The sequence below is a fragment of the Phalacrocorax carbo genome, chromosome 22 (assembly GCF_963921805.1).
Source record: "Phalacrocorax carbo chromosome 22, bPhaCar2.1, whole genome shotgun sequence".
Taxonomy (NCBI): Eukaryota; Metazoa; Chordata; class Aves; order Suliformes; family Phalacrocoracidae; genus Phalacrocorax; species Phalacrocorax carbo.
The window spans coordinates 5,171,698-5,195,895 of record NC_087534.1 but is presented as its reverse complement, the minus strand read 5'-3'; the positions used below and the strand labels follow the sequence as shown (position 1 = coordinate 5,195,895).

General features: G+C 49.2%; 1 protein-coding gene across 1 annotated transcript; it reads left to right on the top strand.

Moving 5' to 3' along the window:
- Positions 1–1,576: 1,576 nt before the first annotated feature.
- On the top strand, positions 1,577–23,694 carry YTHDF2 (YTH N6-methyladenosine RNA binding protein F2). The gene is made up of 5 exons (XM_064471577.1): positions 1,577–1,896; positions 2,161–2,185; positions 2,573–2,652; positions 6,837–8,423; positions 22,749–23,694. Exons 1-5 carry the CDS (start codon positions 1,870–1,872, stop codon positions 22,770–22,772), a joined length of 1,743 nt encoding a protein of 580 aa, XP_064327647.1. The 5' UTR covers positions 1,577–1,869; the 3' UTR covers positions 22,773–23,694.
- The last annotated feature ends 504 nt before the right edge of the window (positions 23,695–24,198 follow it).

Sequence of the window (24,198 nt, the reverse complement as noted above, 5' to 3'; positions counted from 1 at the left end):
TTATATCTCTATATTTTTTTGTATTTGTTTGCTCTCCCTTCCCTTGTCCAGATTTCCCACCTGCAAAGCCCTGGACCTACTCTCACCGGTCTCGGGGTCCCTGTATCCCAATCCCACCTCTTCCCATGGCACTTTTCCCCCATCCCTTTCCCCGCCTGGCCAGGCTTGGTGCTGCAAACGCCGCTTGGAGACTCCAAGATCACTTCAACCTTTTGCATAAAGGCAAAAAATATCAACTCGAGCTTAAAACCACAACCTCCCCCTTCGCTGCTCGGCGCTGCAGGGACCTTTCGGGGTGTACAAAGCATGTCGTGCTGTTGCTTTCCGGGAGAGCTGGACTCCGGATCGGGGCAGCTTCTGTTTACACTGTGTGCTGGGGCTGCTCCGTGCTTGTTGCTACTTGTTTGGTGGTTTTATTTTTGTATTTTTCTTCTTTCTTCCTATAATCTCTTGGCAGGATTAGAACTGGCACATTGCTGAAGTAATATGCGCCCTGCTGTTTTCCCTCGTTCCCTCTGTTTTTTTTTTGTTTTGTTTTCAGTGGCCGGGGTCCTGTTGGGCTCCGCTGCGGTGGGAAGATGGAAGGAGGGAAGCGCCGGGTGCTGTTAGAGCTGCGGAGGTTTGGGAGGGCTGGGAGGTGGGGACCTGCTTGGCTAGAAATATTAAGCAAAATGACAGCAAAGGAAACACACCTGGGGAGGAGGAAGGAAGATGTGTTTGGCTATTTTTTTGCATTAAAAGGAAAAATCAAACCACACTCGAATGGTTTATTCATGGGTAGGTGAATGGCTGCAGCTCTGTTGCCTCAGAGGCAGGATGGGCAGGGCCACTGCCCACAGCCTCTGAGGGGTGGTTGCTGCTGCTCCAACCCCGATCTGGGTGGGGAAGCATTTCATGAAGTGTTTCACTGGCTTTCGGACGCAGCCGGAGCCGTGGAGCAAAGCTGCGTTGTGGTGGGAGCCTGGAGCACATGGTACCCACCTTGCGGAGGTGTTGGGGGCCAGCTGTGGGGACCAGGTCCCATGGATTTTGGATCAGGGACCCACCTCCTTCCACACCCAGCAGCTTGTACGCTGTCCCCCTCTGCCCTGCCCCATGCAGGCAGCCCCTTGGGGGAGGGATGGGGTCCTTTTGGGGGACACCACCCCCCCCCCCAAATCCAGGTTTACAGCTGTCCCCCACTCTTTGTCAGGGCAGGCTGCGCTTCCCCCCACACCTACCCCTGGCCCCTCGGGTGTTGGGGTTGGCACCCAGGGACCCCCTTTACTAGGGCTGCTGTGGCCCCTGCTCCCCGCCACCCTGGGGTGGTAGGCTTGGGGCAGTGCCCTGAGTACAGGGGGATCTAAAATGCTGGGGTGCGACTGGGGGATCTGGTATTACACTGGATGTAAATTATGGGGGGGGGAGCTGCAGGCGGGCCTCAGATTTACCATTTTGTGCTGGAAAAACGCAGCTGGGCAGCAGGGGTGCCTGGCCCTTTAAGAGGCCCACACACGCACGCCGCGCCCGGCCGAGAGGGGGCGCTCACCGCCCCGGTCCTCCGCCGGCCCGGCATGCACCGCGCGCCCTCCCTCCAGCCCCCCCCCCCCTCCCCCGCCCCCGCCATTGTGCCTGGGAGCGCGGGGCGCGCGCGCGGTGCCGCGTGACGCCCGGGGAGCGCGTGCGGGCGGGCGGGCGCGAGGCGGCGGGCCTGGGCCATAGACGCTGGGCCGGAAGGAGAGGCGAGGGTGGTGGCTAGAGCGTCGCCCCACAGTCCGCCGCGGGAGTCCGCCAGGCAGCCGCGCCGCGACCGCGCCCGGACAAAGCCGCCGCTGCCGCCGCCCCGCCCCAGCCCCGCCCCGCCCCGCCAGCAGCCCCCGCCGCGGAGCCATGTCGGCCAGCAGCCTCCTGGAGCAGGTAGGGACCCCCGTCGCCACCGACCGGCCTTCCCCGCCGCCCCCTCGCGGCGCCGGGCCTGGCCCGCTACGCGAGGCCGCGGCTTTGGGGCCTAGCGGCGGGGCCGGGCCGGGGCGGCGGCGGCGGCCTCTTCCCCCTCCCCATCACCCCGACACACGCACCCGGGGCCGCGCCTCCATTGTGCTGCGGCGCGGCCGGGCCTCCCGGGGCCGCTTCGCCCCCCTGACTCACCGCTCTCCTCTTTCTCTTTCCACGCCGCGCCAGAGACCCAAAGGCCAAGGCAACAAAGGTGAGGGATCCCCGGGACGTGTGGGGCCGTTCCTGCAGCGGGGGAGCGGGGATCCCGCCGGGCCGTTGGGGAGCGGGCCCGCGGGGGAGGGATGGGGACGGTCGCCTCTGAAATTTGCTGGGCGCAGCCCCGGGTCTGCGCGCCTTTTGCACGCTGGGGAAGAGCAGCAAACCCTGAGCTGTGAAACCCCTCTTTGGGGTTGGGGAAAGTTTGTATTAAAGAGCGTTTGTGTGGTGGTGAAGTGTCTCTCCGCTCCCTGTTGGGCCAAACACGGTATATTCTAAACTAGTAGTTACATTAAAACACCTGTTTTTGAACACTTAAAGTTGGTACACGTTCAAGTTTATCGAGCAGAGTTCTTTCTAACACTCTAAATCTTTTCTTCAGTGCAAAATGGATCTGTGCATCAGAAGGATGGGTTAAATGATGATGACTTTGAACCCTACCTGAGTCCCCAGGCCCGGCCGGTGAGTAAGAATACTTGCAGATGGGCAGGAAGCTCTCTAGCGAAGGTGCATTTGGCATCCTTGACAAACCTCCGCTCATTCCCCATCTCCACTGGTTGCACTTTGACATTTGCCACCTTCCTGACCATAATATGCTATTTTATGCGTGTCTTTGCCCAGGCAGAAAGCACTAAAACCCATTCGGTTGTGGTGGATGAGGTATTTAGCAGGTTTTGGCAGTCCTTTGGGGGCGTGAGGACTTCCTACAGTTGGTGTTCAGGTCTTGAAGTTACCATTTCTGCTCTTTCAGTTTTACTGTTATGACCTTGTTTCCTTGCTGGGTTCTGGTCCTTTACACTGCGTGAGATGCACGGGGTCGCGCTGTGAGATTGTTTCACACGATGCAGTTACCGCTCCAGGGGCTTGTGGAGGATACTGTCAAGGCTCTTATCTCTCCACCAAGTAAACTGAAAATGCATGTCATGGGGTTTTCTCTATTTTTCACAAAAAAACCCACAAAACACACATGTGATAAAGGCTGTTCAGACTCTTTGTGAACTTCAGTTAGCAGTCAAGCTGGAGAGCCTGTGATCAGCTCCTGCAAGTCAGACTCAGATACTTTTCCTCTTAACTTTCTGTTTAGGATTAGCTCCACTGTTACCTAGTTTTTGTTTGTTTTTCTTAATGAGCAGTAGGAGAGTGACACATAACAGATGGAGTTCAGCTGATTAGATGGTACAAGTAAGTGTTATAGATAAACATCTGTAGTAGCTAACTGGAGCAGTTCCTTCATTCTCTTGGCTTCTCTTTTCTCTCTAGTTGTGATTAGTAGAAATAAGCTATTCTGGTTTTCCCTTCCTGTATTTCTTTTTGATCATTTTTAACTAAGTGTATTTTTTTTTTAGTGAAGTGATACATGTTTTATTGGAACACAGGAGCAGGTTTCTGTCTTAGTTAAATTTTCAACAAGTATTTTCCTAGTTTGTGCTAAAAGATATGAGGCTAAATATTCTTTCAGGTCCTGTCAGCTGTTCACAATCTCCAGAATTTAACCTATCCATTAAGATAACTTACTGCATTGAGCTCCCTAAATAGTCAAAAGCCTAAATTCAACCTACCTAGGGTGTGAGAGTATGATTTACTTTCTCAAGTCTTGAATAAAACTAGCTACTTTCCTAGTAGCTGTCATTTAATGGTAGGTTTTTTCTATCCCAGAAATCAACATCACCAATTTCCAGCTTCCTTCTGAATGTGGAAGTGTTTCCTGCAAAGTGTAGTTTTATTTAAGTCTCCTAAAAGACAGCGAAGGTTACTATAATGCTAGGAGCAACATGGTATTTGACCCTATTTTGCACGTTTGATGAAGAACTTCTGAATATTTAGTTTCTTTTTGCCTGTGTCACAGTAGTAAAAATACGTTTTAAAAACAAGGAAGTGATTGGAGTGTGCCCAGGGAGGTGGAGCAGAGCAGTTGCTCTAGAAATTCAGCAGGAGTGAGGTAGAGCTGATGTGTTAACTTTGAATGGTACTTTAGGGTGACTATCTCAGTTTCTCGCCATGCTGCATTGCTTGGCAGCTCTCATCCGTGTTTTGCCACAGAATACAGAAGAAAACAAAGCCCAGGGGTTCAGCCTGGAGGGGGCCATGGTTCTGCTGAGCCCACCAGCGAGGGTCAAAAATACAAAGGTATCGGAGGGTGTGCCTCTCTTCCAAAGATGGGAAAGGATGTTACAGATAAGGCTCTGAAAAATTATGTGCAGCTCACTGCAGCAGGGCAACACGAGTGGTTTCTGGACTTGCTTTCTGAGCTCTCCACGCAAGTGCCGGGTAACAAGTTGTAAGGTATTGTTACTCCTCATTGAGGAGCTGCTGTTTCAGGTGTGACTGTTACTCGCTTGTCAGCCTAGTAAATGAGGTTACTGTGTCTTTTAAAGCTCAGATACATGGTAAGTGATTCTTCAGCAGTTTACAAATAAAACCAGAAACTCAACAGCAACAATAAGTAAGCCTAAACCCTGGTTCTAGTCTTGAGGTGAAGAGCAGTAGTGAACTTGAGGAAATAACTGTACCAAAAGTCTTAGTCATTGGAGAGAATTAAAAGCCAGTGAAGTTTCATTTGCATACTAATCAGTAACTGTGTCAGTTGTGCGAGTGCAGGGTAGCAGAGCGAGGTGGCGCGTTTGATAGCGGAGCGTCGTTCTAGACATTCAGGTAGTGAACAGCAGCGGGCTGGTCTTAAATCTGCTTTGAGCTGGTGGTGCTCGACTGCTGTTTAACTCCTGTGCCCCCTCCGTACTGTGTGAGTACAGCTGGTGAATACTCTACAGGTAATAGCTTAATACAGGCTATGTTAAATATACCATAATGTTAAATGTATAACGACGTGTAAGGAAGTGTGTTGAGGTGACAAGGGGTCAGGTTTTCCTCTGACAGTGGTGTGCTTTGAGGGAGAAACCTCCAGAGAGGAAAGTGCTACTCTGCCTTCTGGGCTCCGGTTTTAGGTACGGGCCTGCATGTTTGTGTTCCATCAAAGCTAATTTCCAGGAGAGCATATTGTTACTCTTAGAATTGAGGGGATTATCTCTTGAAGAGACTTTGCTGGTTCAAATTAAGAATTTTAAGTTCCTTCCTTTGCCTTACAAATTAGTCGGTGTTCATGCTTTTGAACAGACCAAGCCCTAAAGATTGTTCATTGGTTTCGGTTTAGCAGGGCTGAGTTCCTCAATTGGTGAAACTGCACCCTGGGTAAGAGTTAGTTTTGTTATTAATTTGCTTTTGGGACCCCTTCTTTGGGAAAATGGAAAAGCTGGAGAGAGTGCCTCAGTTCTCATGCATTCACACCATGAAGTACCACAGAAAGCTTTTCAGTGTTCTATATGGTGAAACAAACCTTGTCTCTGAACACGTTAAGTGAAATCATTCCTATTAATTGTTGTAAAGTTGGGGCTGGGTTAGTTCCAAACCTGTTGCTTTCCTTTAACTCAGTGGAAGGTGGAGAGGCAAACCAGCTATTTCTGGAGGGTGCCAGAGCCATCTTGAGAGCCTCCACAGATTTCAGTATGGCATGAAGTCCTTCGGGAGCTGCACTTGGCACGTGAAAACATGATTCAACGAAAAATGGAGTAGAGCCTGCTGCAAGCCAAGCTTTTAAATGGGAACTGAACCTGACTTTGATCTCGGCTGCACTGGGTTGGCATGTAAGCGGCTGTATAGCGCGAGGCTGGCTTCACACAGGTTCAAATTACTGGATGATAATGTCCATTAGTGTGGCTTTAACCGCTCCCCGGAGGGGGCATTGGTTTGAATGCAAAATGACAGATGTTTTTCATGTAAGCAAATCTTGGTGATGTCTGAGAGTTCCCTAATTGTAAAATTAGGCATTTGTTTTCGTAACCTAAAGGCTACTTGGATGTTAAAAGGGAGACTGAGGCATGGAGCAGCTTTTTTTTTTCCTCGCTGAATTTGAAGCCTGCTTTCTTGTGCTATTGAAACCTTGTTGGTTACTCCCTATTTTCAGGTATCTTTTAGTATGTGCCTGCAGCACTGGCGCAGTTCGTATTTTGAGGATGAGCCTTTAAATCCATGTTCGTTTGCAAGTTCTCAGGATATTTTGAACTCTGAAACTTTAAATTGTAGGGATGAAGGTGTTTTCATGGGTCATAAGTTTAACGGAGGGAACAAGGAAGGCAATTAGGGATACTCATGGTTTTGGCAATGTGCTTCCACTGAATCTTTTTCTTCCATATCCCACTTCCTCCAAGTCCTTTCCCCAAACCCCTCCTCTAACAGCAAAACTAAGGCAGATACGAATGTTACCCAGGCAATAAAAAGCCCTCTTTGGCAGTAGCTACAATAAGTAGACAATAATATTTGGATGCTCTGTAAGGTACTTGTTTATAGCCTGAGCAGGAGCTCTGGGGCAGTCCGGTGTCCAGTCCCGCATCAGGAGCACAATGCGCTCCCGTCTGAGCATGGGAAGCTTGCTGAGCCTTTGTGTTTAATCTTTCTGGCAACAAAACAGTTTTTAGAGCACTTCTAACAAAGGAGGTGTTTCAAGGCTGGGCCTGTTTATCTGCCCAGCCCTAAGGTAGGGAGGGGTGGGGCACAGGAAGTCTAAGATGGCTTTTATTCCTGGTCCCTTGAAATTTGCCCAATTCGTTCTAACTATTCAGTGCTTATTTTCTGGTTTTTGTGTTTTGTTCCAGAATAATGCATACACTGCAATGTCCGATTCCTACTTACCAAACTACTACAGTCCCTCCATTGGATTCTCCTACTCCTTAGGCGAAGCTGCCTGGTCTACGGGGGGTGACCCACCCATGCCCTACCTAACCTCTTACGGACAGCTGAGCAACGGGGAGCCTCACTTCCTCCCAGACGCGATGTTCGGGCAGCCAGGGGCCCTTGGCAGCACTCCATTTCTCGGGCAGCACGGCTTTAACTTCTTTCCAAGTGGGATTGACTTTTCAGCTTGGGGGAATAACAGTTCTCAGGGACAATCCACTCAAAGCTCTGGCTATAGTAGCAATTACGCCTATGCCCCTAGCTCACTGGGTGGAGCGATGATTGATGGGCAATCTGCCTTTGCTAACGAGACTCTGAACAAGGCTCCCGGCATGAACACCATCGACCAAGGGATGGCAGCTCTGAAGCTGGGCAGCACAGATGTTGCAAGCAGCGTCCCAAAAGTCGTTGGTTCGGCTGTCGGTAGCGGATCCATTACCAGTAACATCGTGGCATCTAACAGTTTGCCTCCAGCTACTATCGCTCCTCCAAAGCCGACTTCCTGGGCTGACATCGCTAGCAAACCGGCTAAGCAGCAGCCCAAGCTGAAGACCAAGAATGGCATTGCAGGTTCAAGTCTTCCACCACCTCCGATAAAACATAACATGGATATTGGAACTTGGGATAACAAAGGGCCGGTGGCAAAAGCCCCGTCCCAGGCTTTAGTTCAGAATATTGGTCAGCAGCCAGCCCAGGTGTCCCCCCAGCCTGTGGGACAGCAGATCAATAACAGCCCACCCGTGGCACAGGCTTCGAGCGGGCAGCAGCCACAGCCGCTGCCCCCGCCGCCGCCACAGCCGGCCCAGCTGCCCGTGCCGCAGCCGGCGGCTCAGCCCACCCGCTGGGTTGCCCCTCGTAATCGTGGCAACGGGTTCGGCCAAAATGGAGTGGACGGTAACGGAGTGGGACAGTCTCAGGCCAGTTCTGGTTCTGCTCCTTCGGAGCCGCACCCGGTCTTGGAGAAGTTGAGATCTATCAACAACTACAACCCCAAGGATTTTGACTGGAACCCAAAACACGGCCGGGTTTTCATCATTAAGAGTTACTCTGAGGACGATATCCACCGTTCCATTAAATATAACATCTGGTGCAGTACAGAGCACGGCAACAAGAGACTGGATGCCGCCTATCGCTCCATGAACGGGAAGGGCCCTGTTTACTTACTGTTCAGTGTCAACGGTAGTGGTCACTTCTGCGGAGTAGCAGAAATGAAATCTGCTGTGGACTATAACACGTGTGCGGGTGTGTGGTCCCAGGACAAGTGGAAGGGACGTTTTGATGTCAGGTGGATTTTTGTGAAGGACGTTCCCAACAGCCAGCTGCGGCACATCCGCCTAGAGAACAACGAGAATAAACCAGTGACCAACTCCAGGGACACTCAGGAGGTGCCACTGGAAAAGGCTAAGCAGGTGTTGAAAATCATTGCCACCTACAAGCACACCACCTCCATCTTTGATGACTTCTCACACTATGAGAAACGCCAAGAGGAGGAGGAAAATGTTAAAAAGGTAACTTGTTTGTCTGTCTCGGCAAGGTCCTGTAGGGCAGGAGATGAAGGGCTGCCTTGCGCTGGACTAAATCCGGGGCCTAAAGGCACGGGCTTGTGAGCAAGCTTGGCGGGCATTGGTCTGCCTTTTGGCTAGCTGCATGCTTGCAGGTGAACCCACTACCCAAACGGCAGCCCTTGTTTGTGGGGGGAAATGGGTGCCAGCACCCCGGCGGAGGTGTGCCCAGGCTTTGCCTTCAGTGGACTGCCCTTTGGCTGCTCTAAATCTCAGCCTTCCCTCAGTACTGTATCCCAAACAAAATTTATTTCTGTGCTATTGTCAGCTTTGGGATTGGAACAGTATGAAGTAGGAGATCAGTGGGGGGTTTGGGGAGCTGTTAGAAAACAGAGCTGGGCTTTGAATGGCCGCCTAATCCACCCCCTACCCAACGTGGGGTCAGCGTGACAGATGTTTCCCACCACTTGTAAAACCTTCAGGAATGGCAGTTCCTGTTCCTCCCCAGGGAATCTATTCCTACGCTCAGTTATCTTTCCTGTTAGAAGGCTTTGTCTGATGCTCAGCCTAAATCGCCCTTGCTGTGGTTTAAGTCCACGACTACTTGTCCTCTCTCCGGTGGACGCGGAGCGGGTCGTTCTGTTCCGCTTGGCAGCGAGCTCTGCTGCGTTTGAAGCCGGTGGGCCGTCGCCTGCGTGGGCTCTGCCCAGCAGTGTGGCATGTGAGCTGGGCTCGCTGCCTGCCAGCAGCTGTGCTGCCTTGCCGCTGGGGTCCGTCAGCTCGAAGCCTGCTGCCATCATTGATTCATTAACAAGAGGATTGCTAATTGAAAATTTGGCCCAAAATTCAGTGACCAGTGGGCCTTGAATCCTACTTGGGTACAGCTGTGTTAGTCACCTGTGGCTGACCTTCCTCACAATAGGGGTCTTGCTTGTATTTGATCAAAACAGTAATTACAAATTAGCATTAGCACAGCATTCTGGTAGTTTGCCAAGTTTTCTGACAGTCTCTTTAGTTTCAGCAATGGGGAATTTTCCACCCAACAGTTGAGGAACTGAATCGGGAGCTGCAACCGCTCACCATGACAGTGAATGCAGTTAATTTTTTTATATCTTTTATTTGGAGCGTTGTCTGTATAAATAGCGTCACCCGTACACAAAGGTGGTCACATCTTCCAACTGATACCCTAGCACCTACAGTACTTGAAGAAAATCTGTCAGGGTGGAATACATTGCAAGGGGTGGAGGTGTAAACCTCATTCTTGTGAGAACCTAGATATTTTGTGACTTCACATCCTGAACTTGTTCCGCTCAGTATCCAGCCTGTTCCAAAGTGGTGATTTCTCTCTTACTGAGGTTTTGAATGCAATCAGAAATCTAGTCTGGGCAGGACATCTTAGGAAGTGGGATTTCTCCTACGCCCCAGATCTGACTTCAGGGAGAAACAGTTTGCAGAGTGAGAGAGGGGCAGACCTTGGTGCAGGGGAGGCAGAGATGTTGCCGGAGGGCGGGTGGGGGTTGGATGGATGCAGGAGGTACTGCTGGGTAAATGGTAGCAGGTTGCAAGCAGAAGGAAGAGCAATAGAGTGGGAAGGGCTGGGGGACAGGCTGATGGGCTCTGCTGCTGGCAGGCTGCTCTGTTTGCAAGTTGTTTGAAATGTCTGAAAATCGGTAAGGTATTAAAAATGTGGCTTAGTAATGTTCGTAAAACTGTAAGCCATCTTTACTCATCTTTTCAATCACATTTTGAAGTCTCCTCCCCTGCTTTCCTCAATTTCCTTGAGATGTGACAGTGTAGGAGGGTCAGAAGCAGGAACGGTGGATGATGGATGCTCAGCACGCCAGCGCCTCCTCATTAAGTGATGTCGGAGTGGATTCGCTGTGGCGCTCCGGTGCAGAAGCAGTTGGTTAGGAAAGCATTTATTCTTTGAAAGGGAACTTAGTCATACGTCTCTGGAATTCATAGGCCAGGAGGGAGCTGTAGAGGTACCGTTGGTGTTTGCCTTTTACCATTGACTCACTCTTTGTGCGCTCAGGGCCCTTGCCCTGTGACATCCGGCACAGAGGAAGTGACTCGGTCTTTCTTTCAGCAACAGTTTGACCTCCTCGATTGCTCGCTGATGCAGCCTTGAAGATAGCTGAGGTTTCTGTAACTGTTCTTTCATGGTTTCATTAAGAAGCAGTCGTTCTTGCTCGAGGCCTTTTTTTCCCACACCCCCCCCGCCCCGAAGTGAATGCTGATGGTTACACTGGGACAGTGGGTGGCAAAAAACCCCCAAGCCATGCTATGTCTGCCTTGAAGCATCTCAGACAATCACCTGGATTAAAAAAAACATACCAGAAAACGGAGTTGAGGCTCTGGACAGTTAAAACACTGCTCTGGCAGGAGCCTGTGGTGCAGCTCCATGCCCGCAGTCTGTCAAGCTGCTTTTGTGTCAGGGAGATCCCGTTGCTACCAGCTCTTTGTCTCTGCCACCAGTCTGTGGATGGCAGTGATATGTTAATGTTCTGCATTCCTGTTCCTTGAAGCTTAAATGTCTCAAGGTTTGGGTTGTTTTGAACTTCCAGCAAGCTGCAATTGTTTCACTTGGCTTCAACTCGCCTAAACCTGTGTCTGATTTGCAGTTTGATTCCTGCTTGCTATCTGAGCAGATGGATGAGCTCTTGTGAAAATCTGGAAACTCTTGAATATTCTTTCATACTACTCACTGTTAGAGTCACTTCTTCAGAATTCCCTAAAATAGTTCCCAGAAATCATATGAAAAACGCTTTCCTTAGCGTTTGTGCTATTTCCTTTGGCCAGCGAAGGAGGGTAAACGGTTCAGCATTGAAAACACTGACATCATGCCATTGCTTGTCCTTTTCTGTCACCTGTGCCCATCTTGTCCTCAGAGACTAACCTCCGTTTCTTTTGAGTGTCTCATTTTGCTCTACTCATGCAGTTTTTTAAAAGGCTTGGATGTTCTCCTGACCCAAAATGGTGAAGCTGACTCCCACCGCAATCCTACCTGAAGCAGTTCAGGACTTATTGAAACCCGTAATAGCTGCTTTTGTGATAGAGCACGTCACCAGCTTCTTCCCTATAAGGACTGTTTTATCTTTGTATATAAAAATGAAAAATAATTACGACAACCAGAACAATCCCTAGCCCTTAGTAATATATGTGTATTTCTAGGAATGTTGCGGTGGCGATGTCAGTGTAAAGGTCTTAGCTGGTGATCTGCTTGCGTGTGAAAGGTTAACAGCTTGTGTCTTCTGGAAAAGCAATAAATGTCAACTCTAAGGGAAGTTCATTTTAGTTCTTTCCACCCATTGCCTTGCCCAGGGTTGGGGTACTTGGCTACTTGCAGGATCCAGGGATGTTAGGAAGGCTATCCCATGAAAACCAGTGCTGTCCTGTCCCTTCCAGGGCCAGAGTGCTCAGTAGTCAGGTTTGCAGCTGATGAGAGACACACGCTTTGCATTGGGGCTTCAGTGGGCGTCGAGTCAGGATGAGCCGTGCAGGATGGGGTGGGTTTTTGTGGTTTTTGTTTTTTCATGTTGAGGTACACCAGCCTCGAAACAGAAAGGTGTGTTTTGCCAGACTGGAGCTATTTCCAGAAGTGTGCTGCTTTGTGTCTCGGCTGACGCCGTCTGCTGGTTAAAGGAGTATTAATAGTGGCAAGTGTCACTGCCCCCCTTAGAAGATACGACTTAAGGGAAGAACTAAGTGCTGTTATATGACCCTATTTGAAACTAGCAGACTATTTCACAGCCACTGTAAAAAAGAAGTGCTTTCTGATGTATTTTGCAACGTTCTTTTTTCCTCCTAATTTCTAATCTCTGAGGGGAGGAGAGAGCGTGTTTCCTATAGGCTGAGCTAGCTCTTTTATCCCGCCGTTACAGTCACCCTGGCTAGTGCTGCATTTGCTTTTGTTTTACCATATCCAACAGGACAGTGTTTCTGACTGCAATATCCAGGAACCGAATCTTACATATCCAGGCAAAACTGTTTCCTAGGACAGCAAGGGAACCCAGCTCGCCCTTGCACAGCTCCTTTTGTCCGTGACCCCAAGGCTATTTCTCTTTCTGCTCCAAATCCTGGCCATAGTGAAGTTAATTGATTGATGCACCAGGACAGAATTCCCTGGCTGTGAATACCCTCCGCTGTCCGGCAATGCACATGGTTTCTCTGTTTATTTCCAGGCCTTTTAAATCCTCTGTGTGTTCCTGTGCTCATATATTTGCCCAGTAATAGAGGAAACAAACCATACTGCTTATTCCAGTAGTTTGATACTGGCTGTTTGACATAAGGAGTACCTTGTTCTTCCGATACCTTTAAGCCAGCACTACAAAGCGCTTAGGGCATTCTCGCATATTTTTGGTTGTTTTCTAGCTTTGTTTAAAGGCAGGAGAAAATCGTAGGGGAAGGCTTAGATCTAGCTGGTGCTCTAATCCTTTTTTTCTGCTGTAAGACAGTGGACTTTGTTTCCTTGTCTGTAAAACGGGAGCAGCTGGGAGCCATTTCAACTGCCACTAAAGTGGAAGTTGAGCGGTGGAAGAGCAAGCCTGTTGCACTTGCCTCATAGCCCTGCCTCTCACTGTTAATATCCTGTTAGCAGACTTTTAAATAATATTTTAATATAACATTTTGTTAACATTATAATAAAACACAATGTTACATACTGTTTAAAGTTGACTTGTTGAAGTTGGTTTAAGGAGCTGTCGAGATGCCCAGTTTAAAATTGCTTTCTGAGGACTGGTAATGGGATTCAGAGCTGCTCTTCTGTAGTCACTGGGATGGATGCGATGAGGTTTGGCACCTCTTACAGGTGTGGACTTGAGCAGGGGGAGTTTATTTCATGTCCCGCTCTTGTGAACTTGTTCCCAACTCACTTGTTGCCCGCTTGGTGTGGGCAAAGCTTCATGCCCCCTCCTATCAAGGCTATCTTCACCTTGGCTGGGTGATTTCAGCTCTGAGATGCGGAATAATACCCTGAACTGATTGTTCTTATAAATGTTAATTGCATTCATTATGAACATACTAATGACTTCAAATGAATGTCTTAAATTAGAAAAAAAATTTTGTTCTTCCTTCAGCCTGTTGAGTTGAAATTGCACGTGTGTGGCTGGCAAATTCCCTAGAAACAGTGTGGAGGGCTGGGTATGCGAGAAGGGAGCGTGCAAGATGTCAGCAGCGGTGGCTTCTCCCCCCCGCCCCCCACGGTGTTCTAGGTAACTTGCTGATGCTGAGGTTAATAGCTACTGACATGGGCATTGTGCTTCGGATTATTTTATTAACAGCTACTTCTCCAAAAAGAGTAGTTTTCTTTGGAAGATAAGTATTTTCCAGCTGTTCTGTTCAGTGAAAGCACGTGGGAACGGTCCTGTTCAGTTCCCTGGGTTTTGTGTCTGGTGCAGAAGTGCAGTGGGTCACAAGGTGTTGCTGAAAGCTGATTAGCATCCCAAGAAAACTGTTGAAGTACATTGATACGTGAGCCTTGTGTATATATGCAGTACATCAAGAATAACTTCATCCGCAAAGGTCCTCCCTTGTTCTTAACAGAAATGTAATTCTGTAACAGTTTGCTGTCTGAAGGAAGTAGCTTTCTTCTTCTGTCTCCTGTAAAGGGTTATGTGACAGGTATTCATTTAGGAAGCTTCTTGTTCTGTACTCTGCGATCATTTTTGCTGCAATTATTACAGCCCTCTCATTTTCCTGGATGTTCTTGTTTGTACCTGGTAGTAATTGTACTGTCTTATGGCCTTGTGAGTTAATAAACCAGTTCCTTAGTGGTGCAAAACGCTGGATGCTTTCCAGCTAGAACAGTGTACCCTGCTTTTACTGTAGGAAAGTTACCCGGGGAAGTCTCCGTTAACAAGGATTGTCATTATCCAAGCTGATGACTGGGATAGAGAGTTGATTGTAGCTCCTTCCAGAGACTAGCTGCCCAGTGTGAGGCTTTTTAATTGCGTGCAAGTCATGTAATAGTGCATTTGAGCAGTTAATAATAAAGCATTTGGATTTTGTAAGCTGTTCTTCAGCAAGAACTTGGAAACGAAGACTGCATTTCTGGTTCCATAGCGTTAGGACTCCTTTTTTTTTATTAAAAGGACAATGCTGAGCTATTCTAATTGAATACCAGTTTAGAAGACTTAGGTAAAATCTATCTAAATCCCTGTCTGTTTCTAATCTTGGGGAGAAAAGAAACCACGCTATTTTATCCCTATCCCTATGTGATCTGTACACACGGGGAAGGCTCTGCCCTCTCTCAGCTCTGTTATTTGTAATTTTTTGCCATCTCCTGTAAAATTACTTCAGAGAATTTCCCATCATCATCTGCAAATCTTTAAGAAATCATAAAGTCCTGATCATCAACCTTTAGGCTGTGGCCAGCCAGCCTGATTTGGGGTTCAGCTGATTAGAGTGCCACCTTCTTGCTATGTTTAAAGGGGGGAGGAAGAAAAGTTGAAATACAAAACCGTGTTCCAGTGAATACTACTGCGCGCTCTCTTCTGAGTGGCAATAAAATGAGGGTGCACACAAAGGGCTATAGGGAGTATTGGCTCTCTTACTTGAGCTTGTGAATTCAGCTCTTCATGGTTGACAGAAGTAGGCAAATAGATCTCCTCTTGTCCTTTCATAATGCAGAATATTGTGGGGTTTTCTTGTAGTGTGAAGTATTTGTTCTGCCTTATTTGGGATGGAGGTGGTATTTTAGCCTCAAACACAAGAACAAGTGTACCGGGTCAGACCAGAAGTCTGTGTAGCCTGACACTGCATCCCTTGTGGCTGCGAGATCTGCAGATCCAACGGACACGTAGAGAGGCATTGCTCAAGCGTTGTTGCTCTCTTTTTCCAAGTAAAAAGCTTTGCATGCAGCTAACAATAACATGGTCAAGAGCAAGTGCCTCTAAGGATGGTGCAAGCGCATATTTGTCCATCTGTGAAGGTTCTCCTTGCTTTGCTTCAGGGATTTCTTTGAGCCACAGGATGCGTCTTTGTCTTTATCGACTCATGATTTCTTGTCCAAGATGTCGATGCGTTCTTTGAGCGTTCTCAGCAAGTTCTGAGCATAACTGCAGCAGCAAGTTCTTCAGCATAATTACGTGTTGTGTGAAGAAACACATCCTTTTGGTTTGCTTTGAGTCTGCCTCGTGATACTCCCTAGTTCTTGTGCTGAAAGAGGTGGTGAGCAGTTGATTTCAATGTACTCTCTGTGCCTGCTCTGCCTTTGCAGTTGTGTCTCTTCCAGGCTCAAGAGCTAGAGCATGGTGGCTCTGCAGATGAAAACCCTTCTGTCCTTTGCTTGTCCCCGTTGCTCCTCTCTGACCCTTTTTCAGTTCTTCCGTGTGCCTATAGAGATGGAGGGGAGCAGAGCTACACACTGCCCAGGATAGGGGTGCAGGTTTGTATAAAGGCTGAATGATCTGTCCTGAATGATGTTTACTTTTCTTGATGGTAGGCATTTTCCTGGAGTTGCAGAGTGTAACCCTGAGCTCCTGTTTCCCCTTGTTAGTGGTCAGTTCGGAGCCTGTCATCGCAGAGTTAGGACAGTGCTTTTTCCCATGTGTGTCACTTGCTTTACCTAAGCCAGGCAGACCAAATTCACTGTCATGTTCCGTTGCTTTTTCTCGAAGTCCTCCATTTCTTCACATCGGCTGCTATTTTTATTACCCTGAAAAGCTTAGTATTATCAGTAAACTTTGTCACTTCATTATTCACTCATTTCTCTAGATCTCTATGAATATATGGAACCACAAATTCCAGAGAAGCTCCACAGGTTTTCCTGCACACAAGATCATTCAGTCCTTGGCATTACACTTGTGCAGTGTAACAGAGGACAGCACAAAGGCATTATTAAAGGCAGTGAAGATTGTAAAACATTAAAGTGGGGGTCCTTCCTTTTCTACAGACTAATGTGGCACTCATTTTTCAGGTGCTACTGCTACTTGAGCTTGACTTCAGGTAACCAAAGTCGTGAAACATGTTTCATGTAAATCAAATGAGAAGGAACACTCGTCTGGTGTAGATCAAAACTGTGGTGCGATACTCGGAGTGAGCTTCTGATAAATGCAGTTCAACACTATTTGCTTAAATTTTCATGTGAACTATTCCCATTTCTTTTGTCCATGGTATTAAGTTTCTCCCTACTTTGTGAGGATTTCAGCATGAACAGACAGGTCGAAGCCAAGTGCCCTGCTCCGTAGTGGGGAGATTGAGCTGCCCAAATGGGAAGTGTTGGCAAACTGCAAAAAGAAACGTGGCAACCGTCTCATCCCTTGTAGTGACAGGGAAGAACAAAGACTCCCTGGTTTAAGACAAGGAGAATTTTCTTCCTTCCTAATGACTTGAAAGGACTTGTCTCTGTTGTTTTGCTCATGCTCTAAAGCCAGCAAGTCCAGTTCCAGTCCCTAGTGGGACCCCAGTTGTCCTCGCGTGGAGTGCCGCTGAGAGTCCTCTCAGGCTGCTCTGCATTGCTTTTTGCTCTAAATATTCATGTACATTCTTGGCTTTTTTGTCATTCTGTTTCCTGCAGGAGTTTTGCTCTGTGGGACAAGGCTCTCTACGGGAGGATAATTATAAATGTTTCTGGGAATTGGGCTGCTTTACTCATGCAATCAAATGTGATGTTTAAGTGAGAAGAGGTTCATTCTTTGCAACTGGTCGCATCAGTTTTAAAGGCGCCTTGAAAGGTGCTAGGGAACAGCAGCGTGCCTGCTGGTATCTGCCAGCTAGGACCCCCTCGCTTGTGTAAAACCCACTGCAGGGGCCAAGTCCTGGCACCCTTTGTGTCCTCCTTACCCCTAGCCCCAAGCTAGCTGCTCTGACATGGAAATCCAACATCTGATGTAAAGTGCATGGCCACTGTGGTGTTTATGTGCCCTGATATTAAGGCATGTTTTGGCTTACAACTGTACCTGAAGAATTGCATCTTGCTGTTCCTTATTTATTCTCTGTGGCTTCATATCCTCTGACTGACGGTGAGGTGACCGGCATGTAGCAACGCCGCAGTGTGCTCAGGTTTCGAGAGGAAACCAGAACTTCCTAACTGCCCGGCCGTGCATGCTCAGTGGTGGCAGGGAACACTGGTGCTTCCTGCTGCATTTCTGGGGGCAAAGTCCGACCCGCAGGGGCTGACCCGGCACAGTTGCATCCCTGCTCAGCTCACGCTTTTTCGGTGATGTGTGTTTGCCCCTTTTGTGGTTGCATGGATATTTGGTTTTGCTCTGTTAGATTTTTGATAGTAAAACAAAAGGTCTCTCCTGCTCTGAAAGAGTTGCTTTTGTTTGCCTACCTCCTCTTTTAATTCTTGGTGGAGAGCTCCGTTACATGAACAAGAGATAGGATGAAGATGATGGACTATAACCACATCCCTGCATCTGATTTTTATTCCCTTTCCGAAGTGAGGCAGACTAGGATGTAGCTTTTCTCTGTAACTCTGATAGCTTTCTAATGCTGACAACAGGAAAACCTCATGTTTGGTTTGTAAATCAGCTGGGACTCGAGGCTGTTCGTGGAGCAGACGAGCATGATAAGACAGTGATGCATTGTCCATCATTTGTGCTGACTGTGACCATGCCTCGAGCTAATCCTTCTGGGAAGGCTGTGCTGGGCACGGCTGAGGCAACGGGCTGCTGTAGCTGCCGATTTGTAAGGCAAGCCAGACGTTTGCCTCTGAGACACGGGCACACGGAAATCCCGCTGCGTTCTTTGCCAGGATCGCATCCAGTGCGCGACAGGCGGCAGCGCTGGGAGGAGAGTTCAAACAGCAAATGCCGTGTTGTTGCAGCAGGCATCGTGGGCTGAGTCGGGCTGGTGAGTGAGGTGTCTGTGAGCGAGAGGCGTGTGTGTGTCTTAAGAACGGTATTTGACTGCTGGGTGTCTCACCCCTTTGGGTAATGATACTGGGGCAGCATAGACTGTACCCTCATGAAGTGATTGCCTGCTGTTCCTTTGTGGGCAGTCACTGGGTGAGTAATGCCTTTTGCTTGTAGGACCTTCTTCATTTTAAACTGAGGCTGCTTCCTGGCCTGCCTGATTGATGTCTTCAGGCTGCTACACTGCGCTCCAGGTCAGACAGGTCCTAATAAACTGTGGTTTATGTGCTTCACAGCTGGGAGCCGTGCTCTGGGTTCTTCTTCAGGCTCCTCCTTTGACTATAGTCCTCTCTTTCCACATCTGTAGTGTGGCAGTAACGTCCTTACCTTTGCAGGAGGAGTACTGAAGTTGAATGTTGGTTGTTAATCAAGGTAAGAGCCTCTGAACAAACATGCAGCATTATTGCCCATTGTCATCATTTCTCGGTACAAACTCTTGAGCCTTTTGTTGTTGTGGGCTCCCCCCAGTGTGACTAGACAACACAATCTCTCATCAGCCTTCTCCACCAGCTCATTCAGTTGCTATTATCAGGACCTGGCTTGTGACAGTGCTGCGGCCCCCCCGGGACGGCGGTGATGTGACTGAAGTGGCTTAAGCGGGATGATTACAGAGGGCTCCTACTTACACGTGCTTGCCTTGTCTGAGCTTGGTGCCTCTGAACACCGCCAGCCCAGAAGCACGCTCGCAGTGATGTGTGGGTGTCAACACTTGATTTGAGCGATGGCATGCGTCTTTCTAGTAATCGGCGTATCGCTTTGCACTTCAGCCATTTCGGTGCTGCCATGCTCCTACCCCTCCACTTGCTGAGGGGTTTGACGGATGGATGGAGATGAGAGTCTGAGCTGGTGTCTCTGTCTTGCTCCTCCCACGTGGATCAAGAAGGTATGGCCCAGCTCTAATGAAAATGTAGCCAAAGAGAATAAAACACTTTATGATGGAATATATTTTGCCCTCCAGGGACTATATGCCAGAGCAAAGCCCAGCGTGTGTGTGCAGATACTGCTCTGCCTTCTGAGCTGTCCCGTAACTGGGTGTAACCCACAGCCCACAATTTTGGAGAAAGATGAGCTGGAAAGGATGAATGTTTGCAATGCCACTGACCTTTGCTGTATGTTCTGGTAGATCTGTGTGATGCTTTGCTATGATTTGGGCGCTCACCTGTCACTCCACTGAGAACTGAGATGTGTCCGTGGGATGTACGGCAGTTGGGCTGGCAGATTAGATGGTGGAGAAATCCTTCAGGCTTTCCCAGGAGGAGATAAAAGAGAGTGGCTATGCATCTCCCAGAGAAAAGCAAGAGCAGCAATATTGAAATTAGTGGAGAGTAGAGAGCTGTTCCTTCCCTGCCATCGAGCCCTGACAGCAGCGCCCTTGGCAGCACCTGCTCGGCCAGGCAGAGCTCTTGGCTGCCTGCCTCTGCATCTCCCAGGGTGGAGGCTTGGCTGTGCCTAAAGCCCTGCTCTTTGTGGAGGACAGGGCAGGACAGCCCGAGGGAGGTGTGGAAGGCAGCTGCTCGAGAGCCGCAGCAGGTGTGGCTAGACGCCATGTTGCGTTTTTCTGTTACAAACTCCTTAGGATACTGTTTGCGGTGCTGGTGGAGGGGGGCGGATAGTTCTGTGCCACTGTTTTGAGGTCGAATAGCACAGGAGGTTGTGAACAGAAGACTGGGTTGAGAAAAATTGGGCCATTATCCACCCTGAAATTAAGACGTTCATGTCAGGCATGTCTCTGGTTCCCTCTCTAGCTTGGGGACATGGGGGACATCTGCTCTAACCTCTCTTGTGAAGGTGTGATGCCTTCTGTTCTGGCACACTGGGATTTTGAAGGGCAGTCACTTTTGCACAGAGGCTGGGTCCTGTTTCCAGCTCCCTGTGATAACCATACGCTGGCCCCAGGAGCAGCTTTGCCTTCACAGCAGGGAGGAGAAGTGACTAATCAGGGTCCATCTGGTCAGCTAACGGGGCGATGCACTCAGCAGGACCCTCAGCCACTGTTGACAGCCAGCCTGGGATGCTGGCCCTGGCTGCCGACAGAAAGCTGGGGGGATTGAACCCGGCAGCTGGCTTATCCCAAGTCCGCATCCGGGAAGATGGAGGCATTAGCTCAGGCAGTTGCGGCTTCTTCCCGAAGGAATGCATCACGTTGCCATCTGTCCCTGTTTAACATAACGTGCTGGCTGCTGAGCCAGGCAGCAGAGAGGGAACAGGGCTTGGCACCTTCCTTTTGATTTGTGGCTTTCCCTGTAGCACTTGCTTTACTTCACATTCAAGACTGCCTTTGCTTCCCACCGTGGTAGGGATTTTTTGCTCTTGTGCAATGGCGGTTTTTAGCAACAAATAGCACTTGCAACAGATTTGGGGCAGACTTACTGGAGAAGTAAGCTGACTTATGTGGGGCAAATAGTCTTTAAGAGAATGCGTGCCTTCATCTAATCCCTCGCCCCAAAAGGCAGTCTGTGCACGGTATCTCATAGGGCTTGCTTTGCCCCATCCAGCTTGTGCAGAGGGGTTGGAGCTGAAGCCACCTTGGATCACCGTTTGCATGTGGCTGAGGGGCTGCCAAAGCCTGGGGTATTGTTTCAAGCTGGATCTAAGGCCTCCCCTTTTCGGGAAGGCTTTTAAGAATAGATGGCTATACATGCGGTTAGGCCAGGCTTGAAGCTTCTCAGAGATGAGCTCTCCCTGGATTTAGCAGTGGTGGCAGAGGACGTTGTCTCTTCGAGCTGCTCCGCCTGCCAGCGAGCTGCCGAGGTGGAAGGGAAGGTGCCTCTGATCACCAGGTTAATGTGGGGCAGGGGGAGGTGGGTAGGCAGCTCTGCTACTGCCTGGACATCAGGGGACATGGCCCTGGACACAGCAACAGGCTCACAGGGAAGCATCCTGAGCTGAAACAATGGGATTTCAGTCCATCAGAGCCCTAGCAGTGTCCCTTCTCTCTGACATAAGTTATCACAAGGGAGAACCCACATCGTCTTGCTCTGCCAGCAGGCACCTACTGCAGGTGGTGTTTTGCTGTGGAGGTGAGATGGACTTGACGTCTCTTGAGACTGGCTTAGGTGGCGATTAATTTGCTCCAGCAGCGAGCGTGGGAGCTAGAGCTAAAAATGCCGTCGTGCTCTTTACACAAGAGAGTGCAGGGACTTGCCTGTGCTTGGAGAAGATGCAGTTAAGAGGCAGGGAGGAGCATCAGCCTTCAGCTGTTGACAGCTTTTATTTCTGAGGTGGTGGCCCATGATCTGGAAATGGCACTTTGAATATGGGCTGGGGAGAATCTCTTAACCCTTTGGGATGGTATAGACCCAGTTCAGTGCAAAGCTGCTGGGTTTGGGTTTAACAGAGAGGAGACAGTGGCACATGGTGCTTGGCACAGGGGAGGATATCATAGCCCTTGGTGCCTGGGCGTATCTGGGGCTTTGCTGCCTGTTCAGCTTGGTGCGATGTTTGTCTGACAGTGTTCCTTCAGTGCTGGAGGAGGGATGTGGATGAGCACTGATGGGTGGTGGTAGCAGTTGGTGGGAAACTCCTGTGAACCTGTTGGTTTTCGAGTGAGATGCCATCAGTAGGCTTCAGAGTTATCAGCGAGGTGTTTTGCTGGTAACTGTGGGCTATTTCAGTCTCTGCAGACGTCAGCACTCCCTAGGTTTGAGCTGCAGTCTGCTTGGGTGCACATGTGTGATCTCAGGTGAAGCCGCGGTGCCCAGGGAACTGGGCTGCCCTGCTCCGGCAGCAGCTGGACGCAGGCAGAGCTGTGCCACAGGCCCTGGTGTTCGTTCCTCGCTTCCTCCTCCTTCTACCCCCTGCAGCGGCTCTGCCCGATCCCCACAGCATTCTGGAGTCCTGCTCCCAAAGCTGCCCGAGCCTTCTCCAGCCCAGAGCTCTGCTCTGCTGGTTTCCAGCCCAGGGATGGCTGAGATGTCTTGTGGGTGCTGTGGGTCCACACCCAGGAGTGGGAGCTTTGTCACCCCCGCTCCCAGCCCACGCTGTCCGCAGGTGCAGACCTCAGTACTGACCTAGGCTCACTTTTTTCCCACCAATTCTTCTTCAGTTTGTCCTTCATGTTTTTTTGGTGGGGTTTGGGGTTTTTTTTCTTTTTTTTTTCTTGTTTACCCTGTTCCTCTATTCTGTTGAACCCCTAGCGTGGAGCAGCCTGGTGGTGTCTGCCCTGGGGAGAGCCCATAACTCCGCTGAAGGATGCTGCTGTGAGCAAGGAGAGAGGAAGGGGCGCGGGGCTCTGGTATCCCCAGCCCTCCTAAAGGGAAACCGTGACGAGCTGGTAGACCCAAGCAGTGTGATACATCGTCACGTTAGCCCTGCAGAGTCACAGTACCTCCTTTACAAAGAAAAATACTTTCTCTGACCTTGCTCACATAGGACAGGCCTCCCTTGCAGATCCATGTGTCGGAATGCTGAGGTGTGACAGAGGTGAATAAAACTGCTGGCAGCTAATGTGTTCTGTTTTTTTCTCTTGCAGGAACGCCAAGGCCGTGTCAAGTAAAAGGCCATTCCTCCCACAGAGACTGCAGCAGAGATTGCAACCCGGCTGTCTTTCAGAGAGAGAAAGAAAGAGCAAAAATATCCCAGAGAGAATTAGGACTTTTTTTTTCTTAATTTCATTGACTTCAAAAAGACTCTTATAAACTTGCAGTTTAAAAAAAAAAAGAAAGAAAAGTATTGGAATTTCACCAGACATAGGAGTTAAAAAAACAAAAACAACAAAAAAAATCCCTTCTAGGTAGAGTATAGGTAAAAACTGTCCCCTTTCTTTTGGCTTTGGTTGTGATTTCAGAGCATATGCTTTGTTTTTTGTCTTTTTACTATGGTTTTTTCGGATTTTAAAGTCCGTAAGTGGCACATGCCGCCTTTTTTCTGATTTTTAAACCCCGCCGCTTCCCTTCCTTCCACCCCCTCGCGCCTCCTTCCCCTGGTTTTGACATTTGCACTTGGAACACCGAATTGTAACATCTACCACGGAAAGTGGAATAACTTTTGTTTATTTCTTTCTTCCCCCCTGGCCTGGAAGAGGAGGAGTTCTATGAGGAAGTTGGGGTTTTGGCCTAAGAAGAATTGAACAGAAATTGTCCATGAGGTTGTGTCTTAAAGGTGGTTCATTTTTCTCTGACCCTTTGTTACTCAAAGTCAAGTACTAGGAGTCCTAAGAAATGTTCTGTTCTTGTGCATTATACGGATTTACAGATTAAGCCTGGATTAATTTGATTTTGAAAGCTGAGAACAGTGGTAAAAACTTGTTTTGTTTACAGGAAAATGAATTTTGGACAAAAAAAAAAAAAGAAATATTGTAAAATGTGTAGTGAATATGTTTCTTCAGTTTCTTGTTAAGCCAATGAGGAATGGGCGTTGCCTTTCTTTTCACCATTAATCACTTCTCAATAATAAACGTGAGATCCTGTTGAGCATCACTGTTGTCTGCCGCTGCCTTTTCAGCGCTGCCGGCTCCGTGGCGTAGCGAGGACACGCACCTCGTTGCTCCCCCTCTGCACGGCGCCTCGGGGGTTCGCTGCTGTGTTAACACCTTAAACTAACTAGTGAAATGTGGCTTCTCCTTGGGTTCGCAGCAGGGGCCCGTGCCCTGTCTCTGGGCATCCCGAGCTCAGCCCTGGCACGGTACCGGGGTTTGTTCCCAGCACCTTGGGAATGATTTTGCTCCTTGACGTGGGAAGGTGTGCGGTGGCGTGGGCTGGCACCGGCAGAGCCCCCAGCCAGCCCTCCCCAGGGCGAGACGGGCAGTGCCCGGCTGGCCTCGCTGTTCAGGATTCGTTCCCATTTCATGGGTAAGTTGGGGATTATCCGGCTCCTTCCAGGTGTGTGAAATGCAGAGGCCCGTTTGCATCCCAGATGGTCTCTTCTGGGAAAACAGCTTGAGGTCAAGAGATGACAAGTCCTGGTTTCCTTGTTTTGGTGCT